At 28.9% G+C, this 10137-nt stretch overlaps 2 protein-coding genes across 2 annotated transcripts; one reads left to right on the forward strand and one right to left on the reverse strand.

Moving 5' to 3' along the window:
* The first annotated feature begins 4272 nt into the window (after positions 1-4272).
* LOC126661261 (protein EARLY RESPONSIVE TO DEHYDRATION 15-like) lies at positions 4273-5372 on the forward strand. The gene is made up of 2 exons (XM_050355087.2): positions 4273-4600; positions 5109-5372. Exons 1-2 carry the CDS (start codon positions 4336-4338, stop codon positions 5261-5263), a joined length of 420 nt encoding a protein of 139 aa, XP_050211044.1. The 5' UTR covers positions 4273-4335; the 3' UTR covers positions 5264-5372.
* A 1-nt stretch (position 5373) lies between these two features.
* Positions 5374-6537, reverse strand: LOC126661262 (copper transport protein ATX1). Its single transcript, XM_050355088.2, has 3 exons — positions 6267-6537; positions 6097-6172; positions 5374-5602 (listed from the first exon to the last, which is right to left on the reverse strand). The coding sequence occupies exons 1-3, from the start codon at positions 6273-6275 to the stop codon at positions 5460-5462; spliced, it is 228 nt and encodes a 75-aa protein (XP_050211045.1). The 5' UTR covers positions 6276-6537; the 3' UTR covers positions 5374-5459.
* Between the last annotated feature and the right edge of the window lie 3600 nt (positions 6538-10137).

A 10137-nucleotide genomic window follows, 5' to 3' on the forward strand; every position in this document is an offset into this window, starting at 1 on the left:
ATAAGATAATACGGTGATTTTGTCTAATATTATCCAGCATTATCATCACATTATCATATAATAATATGTTACATAAGATACTGATAATGACATGATAACGTAATGATAATATTACGATAATGTGATAATATGTATGACAAGTTTATATATGATAATATTTATGATCTAATTTAGTCAATATATAAGTTGAGGGACTACAATGACTATTTGCTCGATGAATAATATCAACAACACTAAAACGGCGTCGTCTCACTATCGGGCGTTGCCCAGTTTCCCCTCTTACAAGAAAAAGAATCATAAAAGAATTTTATTTTAATTTTTGAATAGTAGCACATAATTTAAAATTAATAGAAATTTGATATTTTAATAAAAAAAATTATTTAGAATTAATTTAGAAAACAAAAGATATTTGAACAAATAAAAAAATATTAATAGATAAATCAAAGAAGAACAAATAAATTCCAACGATAGTTTAGAAAAGAATAAAAAAAATGTCAACAGGTGATTTTTAAAAAAATAAAAGATTAATAAAAAAGGAAGAAAGAAAATGTTGTCTGCACAAAAGAGAGATATACCATGTGCAATTTATCGGGGAGAGAGAAAATAAGAGAGAGTGAGCACATGTTATTTGTCAGAGTAAAATCATAAATATTAAGACACTGAGAGTATAATTTTAAGAGAGCAAAAATTATGATGTATTTTTATTAACTTTTTCTTATTGAGGTATAAAGTCCTATTATTTTTATATTTTAGGTAAATTACTAAATCTCTCTAGTTTCTTGGTACTTTTAAAAAAAAAAATCACAAAACTATATCAGCTAAAATATAAAGAAAAAAGCCCGCACGGGTTTGTTCTAATGGTTTAGCCATCTGGGCGCCAAAGGTCAACCCCGGCTACGCCCTTTCTTAATATTGAATGGTTGAGGTTTGATTGCTGGCCATTATAGCCCGGAATTACCAGGTATGTGGACTTGCGGACGGTCCACATCCCGGAGTTTGACAATGATATTAAATTTCGACTCAGTAGAGTGAGTCCTCGTCACCAAAAAAATATAAAGAAAAACATATTCTCAAAATACATGTAACATAATATACAAAAATACACTTAAGGGGCAAGGGGTTTATTGGCCCCCTGAAATTTTTTTATAGTAAACATATATATGTGAATAGGTGCCTTGATAATTAAATGAAAAAATTATATAACTCTGAGATAATAATTTATCTAAAAATAAATAGTACAATCTTTATTTATCCACAATAACTAAAAGAGAATTATATAACTCTGAGATACAAGTTTAGAAATGGAATTGACCATTTTTGGACGATTAAATTTGTAAAGTTTATTTGTTAAAATCTCTATGCCAACCACATTGAAAGGCATATGGGACTCAAACTATAAGTCATTGCATTTTAGGTTGATGAATATCAAAATTGATTAGAGTTAGTCATTATAAAAAAATACTATAAGTTATCATATATTTATATTAGTTTATTGATAATTATAAATGAAATATTATTAATACATAAATATTTATTAAAAATGTTTTATATTCTATATATATTTTAAATTTAGACCCCTGAAATTTTTTGTATCTGTCATTGGTCTAAACTATGAATCTGACCATAGTATATCATATTTTCCATAAATATTTTTTTATCAGTGTATTTTTTAATTTAGTAACTGAGAAAAAATAATTGTTATTCATTCAATAATAATAAATAAAATAATATTTATTTTATAAAATAATAAAATAACTTTAGAAGACGCTATTGTTTATAATTATAAAATTTAATAATTTTTTATATCACTAAGACTTAGTAGTTTTGTATGTACTCATACCGTTTTACATATTTCGCACACGAGTTGTAATATGATTCGTCAGTTTATATTTATTTATTATAAAAAATTATTATCTTCTATCATTATAACAAATTATACATCAGTATATCAATTTATTGTAATAATATAATGTAAATATTCCAATTCACAAGTGTTTCAAATTCATATAAATTTAAATTATTATTGTTTTAATTATCATGTTAACCTAAACAATTTAAAAAATGAGCAGTTATGTTAAAATAACGAGTTAGATCATTATATTTATATAAATTAATAATTATTTTTATATATTACATTCAAGTAGTCATTAAAATAAATTAATTTTTATAAATTATCATTTTAAGTATTTATTATTTAAAATATTAATTAGGATAAATTTTAAAATAAAGTACAAATAATAAACATGTCAAAACTATGGACTGGAAATTAAATCACTCATTGTATTGATTTGAAAATAAAAATAAATTTAACTATCTAAAAATATCCTATCTTTTTTGGGTTTTTTTTGTTTTTATAGTCACATCTTTTTTAAAAATTTAATTTTTGCACATTTTTTAATTTTTATTTTTAATTGTAGCTAATTGTTCAAATTGAATTGAAAAAAAGTTCAAATATGTTATTTATATTACTTCATATTATTTATGTTCTTTCCCAATTATAGCTGAACTTGTCCGAAAGAAAGATTTTATCTTCTTACCGGAAAAGAGTTGTATTTCTATCATAGTAATAAATTTTAAAATGAAATAATATAAAAGATATACTTAAATTTTTTTCACTTGAATTTTAAACAATTGACTATAATTGATAGTGAAAATTAAAAAATAAATTAAAATTGAAAATTTTAAAAGATGAGAATATAAATGAAAAAAATTAAAATAAAATGGATATGTTTGAGGGATTAAGCCATAAAAATAAAGCTACTCGAAAAACTCCATGTGCAGTCACGTGCTTGCGCTGGATTGAGGATTAGAACAATGACGTGTTATCTATGATATGCATAAGCCAAAAAAACTTTATTTCGATTTGGTGAGACGAAACATGGAAATTCCATTATTACATTATTAAATGCCATAATTGCTAAATACAATGTACCCATTTTTCTATTTTTCTCTGTAACCCCCAAAAACCAGGGGTAACAGCTGCTGATTCCACCATGATGTAATTTCAATTTAAATCTTAATTAAAAGAAGAAAAATATGGCATAAAATAATTCAAATTAATAGAATGTTGATCAGAATAATGCAATTATTTTTCAATTTCTAAAAACATATGTTATAAATATTTAGAGATATAGGTAAGTTTTGAGATAGAATTTGTACTTTATATAAATTTAATAAAAATAGTTTAATTTGACTGCGATTTCATTATAAATGTAATCAAATAATGTAAAAATAATTATATTACATAAAAAAATTAAACATAATAATAGATAGTATTTTTTTGGTATTTTTTTTATAATTAAGAAGAGGGGCATTTGTGAAGAAACTGAAGTCACGATTTGTACAAAATGATGCTACAAGCTTATATTTTTTGAACTATAATCTATTGGTGTTACTCGTTAACTTTTTTATACTGACTAGTGTCGCTTTACGTGTTTTACATGTGGCTCGTAATGTGACTTGTCAGATATCAAATACAATTTAAAATAATAGTTAATTTGGAATGGTTTATCTTATTAAATATTTTAGATGACTGTTTTAATTGTTTAAAAAAATTTAATTGGTATTCAAATTTTATAATTATAGAAAAGTTTAACAGAAAATATAAAATTAAAATAGTAGTTCATTGAAATAGTTTACCGTATTTAAAATTCTATATGATTAATAAATAATTAAAATAGTAATTATTAAATAGTCAAAATAGTATATTTTAATTAGTACTCTATATAATTATTTTACTCTAACTTATCTTAACATATATAATAGTTTATTTTAAGTAGTATTCTAATTTTAATGTTTATCTTAAAAGTAATTAAATTTTATAAGTGAAAAGAACAATAACGTAAAAGTGCCTCCCCCATCCGTGTTTTTATATGTAGTATAGATACAGATTACATATATTGTTATTTTTTTTAGTTTCTTTAGACGAGATTAAACACATTCTTTATCTATTATCATTATTTTATCAATTTAAAAACTCAAATATGGCATTTTCAATTTTCATAATACATCTATTGTAAGCAATAATTTTATAATAAATTTAATGTACCTTTTTAATACTGAATATAAATATAAATTAAAAATTAAATTAAATTAAATTACATCTTTTATTTTATAAAATAAAATTAGTACTAGAACATTAAACATAACCTCCAATACTAATCCACAAATAATTCCACCTAAAGAAGCAGGACACATGTGTAATAATATCCAAAATCAAAGATATTTTCAACAATCTTTTACTATAAATATCAAGCCAACACGTAGTAGATAACATTATCCTTATCCTCTCAATTCAAGATTAGATATTTTATATTTTTCATTTCTCTGCAAACAATGGAAGTCATGTCTCAGTCTCACCAATCAACGCTCAATCCCAAAGCACCGCTCTTTGTGCCGCTTGCTTACCGGACGGTGGAGGATTTCTCCGACGAGTGGTGGTCTCTTGTTCACTCATCCCCTTGGTTTCGTGACTACTGGCTTCAAGAACGCTACCAAGATCCGCAATCTGATGCGTTTTTGAACGATGATGTTGTTTTTCCTGATGATCTTGACTCTCTCATCTTTGACGGCTTGATCGATGATACTCGTATCATTCCACGTGAGTTCTTGTTTTTTTCTCTTACGTTTTGAGTTGTTGAAGTTTTTCTTGATTTCAAATTAGTGGGTGATTTTTCTTTTTTCTTTTTTCTTTTTTCTTTTTATGCAGTTCTTGATTCTTTTGTTTCTTGATCTTCATTTCTAGATATTTTTCTTGAATTTTTGAAGTGTTGATCTGTAACTTTCTTGAATTTTTAAGTCTTGGTCAGTAATTTTCTTGAGTTCTTGACTTGATCTGCAAAATTTCTTGATTTCTTGATCTGTAACTTTCTTAAAAATTTTGACTTGATCTACAAAATTTCTTGATTTCTTGATCTGTAACTTTCTTGAATTCTTGAATTCTTTGATCTGTAACTTTCTTGAATTCTTTGATATGTAACTTTCTTAAAATCTTGAAATCTTGATCTTAGTTTATGGGTTTCTTGATTTTAATGTTTTAGGGTTTTTTGAAAAAACTTTTTTTAGTTTTTTAAGCAATTTTTGAGTGGTTTTTTGGACATTTTATACAGATGAGGAGGAGGAGAAAGAAAAGGGGAAGGAGCTGGTTTCAATTAGAGGGATGAAATGGAATAAGGGAAAAGTTCAGGCACCACATTTCATGGAGAAAGTGCCTAAGATTGTGAATGTGAAAGTGAGTCCAAGGATGATTCAGCAGCCTAGGTAGATAATTTGAATCAATTTGAGTTAATTTGAAAATGGAGGACCTAATTGCAAATGTTGCTTTTAGTTTGTAGTTTTTTGTATATACTTAAATCAAAAGACTCCTTTCTTGAGTTTATGCTGTAATCTTTTAGTTTTATTTCATAATAAAGGAAATTAACTCAGAATTACAAAAATTTAGAAATACAAATTGAGCATAATTAAGAATTTGGTGTTGGATCTTCCTCCCAAGTGGTTGCTGTTTTGCCAATCTTTTGAATCACTCTAATGACTTGTTGTGTTGTGACATTTCCAGTGACTATGACCTTGTTTAGCTCAATGTCCACATTATATGTCTCAATATCTGTTTGAAATGCAACAAAACAAATCTTTATATAAGAAATCTTGAGCTAATCAAGAGAGAAACCTAAGGGTGCAAATGAGCCGAGTTAATTCGTGAGCTTTTCGTAATTGACTCAAAATATAGTTGAATAGCAATTTTATATTAATCAAGTTGAGCTCGAGTTCTAGCTACTCGAATAGTCTGATGAGTCGAGCTTGAGCTCTAATATAGTTGATTTGATAATACTCGTGAGCCTTAACGTGCTCTAAAATAGTTGGCTTCATAGACTCGCTAGCCTGGTCGAGCTCTAAAGTAGTTGACTTGATAAGAATTCAACACATCAAATTCGTGAAGAATTCAACAAATTTATTGAGCTTAAACTTGAGTTGTTTAAAGCTTTACTTGAACTCGAACTTGATTAATTAGACTCACGCTGTGTAAATACTCGACTCGGCTCCACTCGATCACATTCCTATAAGGAAGAATAAGTTGGATGGTGTATATAATATCTTTACCTTGTATTTTCTTGATAGCTTTCAAGATTTTCTTGATGCATTCCTCACAGTGTAAATTCACTTGTAGTTCCACCAACTGTTTATAAGATTTTAACAATCATATCCAATTTCAAGATCAAGGTGCACTAGTAAGAAAGAAAATAAGTAGTGCTTTGAGGAATTATACTTACATTAGTCATTGTAAATGATGATGAAAAATCTAATGGGAAATTTTGGATGAGCTTGAGGAGAAGAAAAATAGAGAAAATTAATGTTTTGGCAAATTGAATTCAAGAAATGTAAATATAAAGGTTGAGAAGGAATTGGATTCTTTACTTGATTGATGAGGAATATATTACTTTTATGAAAAAGCTTGATTTATTCCCATACAATTTTGACTTATAGAGAAAAACTGGACTCCACTCATTGAGTAGGCAAAAATCATGAACCTTCTTTCTCAGTTTGATTGTGACAAAAAGAAGAGAGAGTTCAAACACCATTGTGTTCATACTCGAATCTCTTTTTATTATAAAACCGGAGGAATCGGAAAATGAAAAAAAAAAAGCGATCGGTGATCTGAGAAAATAGACGAGATAGACGAAATGAGATGTTAAAAAATATCAAATGGGTTAAAAAAGAGTCGTGACCTGAAGTAACACGAAAACGAAATACGGAAACTACATGAATCAGAAATGAATAGACACATTTATGGCAAAAGGCTCTGATTGGCCCCTGTGGTCAAAATCCAGGAATATTTTAGCCCTTGTGGTCGAAATTGGCTCACTTAGACCCTTGTGGTTTCCAAAAATGGTACATATTAACCCTTCCGTTAACTTAAAAAGTCAACAGTTAGTCAATCTGTTATTGTGGAAACTTCTTAAATTATAAGCCAATAAGAAAACGACATATGTCTAAGTGAATATATAAATTTTAATAATTATATTTTAAAATTTAAATTAACTGTAATTTTATTTTTATTAATTAATTAGTTATAATTTTATTTAATTAATGAAATTTTTAATCAAATAACAACAAAACTCTAGTTTTTGTTAATCTCATCAGTGCAAACACCTTACTCTCATCACTGTACATCATCTTCATCAAAAATACAAATAGCCACTATTGATTTCTTTTATTCGATTGAAACAAAAACAGAAAACTCAGTAGTGGGTTTAGCTTGAATCGAACCAATCTCACCTGAAACCTCTCAGTCTCAGGCATCTGGATCCCTTCTTAGTTTCATCGTCTTTTCAGCTTTCATGGGTCAACTGCTACTAAGTAATACACATTAATACATTATACAAAATGTCCCAGATTTCATCCTTATTTTTTTCCTCGATTTTCTCGATCTAAATCTTGTTCAAATCGGTGAGAATAAAAGGCGAGGGAAAATGGGTAGAAGAGAGGTGAATAGAAGAGAAGAAATCAATGGCTTAAAAGAGAATGAAGCATGAAATAGGGGCCATAATTAAATCCACTGGTAATTTTTTGAAAACCTTGGAGAAAATAAACTGCGGATCTGATGGTGAAAATAAGAATAACAAATGACAAACGAGTCTCGTCGTCGTCGCTAACCGATCCCTGGAGTCGGTAGAATGGTTATAACTTATGAGGGTTGTTGTTTGTGTTAGTGTTTCCGCCATGGATGTGGGACATAAGCTTCATGGACATGGGTTGTTGGAGTTTTTTGATTCTGGGATTAAAAGTGGATGTTTGCTGTGGAAGAAGACGATGGTTAAGAAAAAAATGAGAATCTAAAAAAATGATTAATTAATATTTTTAAAAATTAAATAGTTAATCATTTTAATTAATTAATTAACTGAACTTAAGACATGTGTTAAATTTTAATTGGTTAAAATTTTTGTGGTCTATATAATAACAGTTTGACTAACAGTTGGCTAATAAAGTTAACGGAAAGGATTATTTTGTACCATTTTTTATGACCACAAGGATTTAATTGAGCCGGCATCGACTACAAGGGCTTAAATATTTTTTGCCTCCAATCACAGGGGCTAATCAGAACCTTTTGCCCACATTTATCTAATATAACGGACATACAATGAGTCCTCACGTGTAAATAATAAAAATATGATTTTTTTTATAGAAATAAAAAAATTACACTGGAAACGCAATTTTGTGAAAGTTTAGTGGGTGCAGCTGGAAAGGCAAGCCTGATAATCACTTTACTTATTGGAGTGGAAGTGTACATCATGAGATGGAAATAAATTTGAGACAAAAGTGCTCATTTTCATGCTTTTTAGGCCCAAATCAGTGGGCATGGTGTCCCTTTAGACAATGACATACTTTGTCCTAACCAATGGACTATTATTTTTTTTTGAGGAAAAAGGGCTCAGCTCAACTATTATTAATATCTGCTTGAATAATAGCAGCAATAAAAGAGGGGGAACCAAACCATTCCCTACACACAGACATAGAATTGACCGCCTTAGCTAAACAATGGGCAGCCGAATTCGCTGAGCGTTTTACAAAAGCACAGGAAATTGAATCCATAGAGCTTAACAAACTAACACAATCAGCCACAATATCAGAGAAGTAAGACAAGTCTCTAACAGAACTTCTCAAAGCAAGAATCAAATCTTGACAATCACTCTCCATACGAACGTGTGTGTATCCATTTTGTTTCAGCCAGCTTAACGCTTCTCTAAAACCAATAGCTTCAGCCACTCGGGGTTCCAAGCTACCTATCAGACCTGCATGTTTTGCAGCAACACAATTACCCTGATGATCCCGAACTAAGAACCCAAAGCTACTGAACTCAGCATCACAAGGAATTGCAGCATCAACATTACACGTGAAACCTCCAGGCCCAGGCTTAACCCATTTGACAGCAGCAGCACGGTTACAGGCCATGGCAGGAGAGAGCTTAGGCTTTCTGGCTGAGGACCATTGTTGCAAGTACAAGCAGCACGGATACATAATAGTTGTAATAAGTTTGAGAAGGTTTATTAAAAAAAAAAAGCTTGACAAGGTTATCATCAGAGATGGCAATTAGCGGGGCGAGATGGGTAACTCTATGAGAAATTATTAGATAGATTTTGTCTATTATATCATCCATATATTGAATCAATCATATTATAATACGTTTTTTCATTGTCGTCCCTATAAAAGTAATTAATAAAAATTTCTTATTTCATTAGAGACGGGTTTCCATAGAAAATGAAAATACCCTTTTTATTGCTATTTCTAGTTACCAAGATTTGATAATTCAATTCTTTTTCACTATCAATGGTAAATATTTATTTAATTTTTAATAAAAATACAAAGATTTTTTTCCCTATTTTTTCTTTCTTCTTCTTTCTTCTAACCACCACTGCCGCGACCCACCGCCTCCTCATCAGGCAAGGAGTAGTCGCCTGATGAAAAGCAGATCTGCTCATCAGGCTAGGCGAGCAGCAGCTTCTCGTCTAAGGAGCAGCTCGGCGGCGATTTCTGTTGGTGGATTACAGTTAAGCTTAATTAGTGTTAATTAAAATTTTAATTATGTTTATTAGTATTAAATATGATTAGTTTTGATAGGGGTAATTAGCAATTCCACTCTCTTTTTTAGTGTTTTTGTATCAGAAAGGACTTTTTAATACTAAAGTGCTAAGTTAGGAGTGTGTTTGATTTCAAAACTTATAAAATAATTTTTTTCAATATTTCGTGCCAATCTCATGGGGTAAATTGATTTTTTATTCATTTGAGTTTTATATCCAACAATTTTAATGAATGGTGAGTTGGTGACAAACGTTATGAAATCTCATGCCGTCGATTAATTTTTTATAACCACCGACGTCTATTTTTAAGCAGCATTTAACGCTAAAAATGGGACGACGACCGACTATTACATACCTTACAACCCCCTAAAGTTTTTATTTGGAACAAACGTTATGAAATCTGATGCCGTCAATTAAGCTATTAGCATGTTGTTTCTTGGAATAGGCTTTAATATTTTCATTACTTGAATAATGTGTTCAATAATTACATCTACGCTAAATCAAGGGACATAGTTTATATAAAAGTGACATAATAAATTTAAAAGATCAATTTAAAAGTGGCATA

Source organism: Mercurialis annua, linkage group LG8, assembly GCF_937616625.2.
Source record: "Mercurialis annua linkage group LG8, ddMerAnnu1.2, whole genome shotgun sequence".
Taxonomy (NCBI): Eukaryota; Viridiplantae; Streptophyta; class Magnoliopsida; order Malpighiales; family Euphorbiaceae; genus Mercurialis; species Mercurialis annua.

Bases quoted from the DNA above. Each gene is read 5' to 3' on its own strand.
- LOC126661261 (XM_050355087.2), top strand. From the start codon at position 4,336: ATGGAAGTCATGTCTCAGTCTCACCAATCAACGCTCAATCCCAAAGCA. The intron at 4,601-5,108 runs GTGAGTTCTTGT...CATTTTATACAG, and splicing joins TGATACTCGTATCATTCCAC to ATGAGGAGGAGGAGAAAGAA.
- LOC126661262 (XM_050355088.2), bottom strand. The intron at 5,603-6,096 runs GTAAAGATATTA...CATTTCAAACAG, and splicing joins AGCTATCAAGAAAATACAAG to ATATTGAGACATATAATGTG.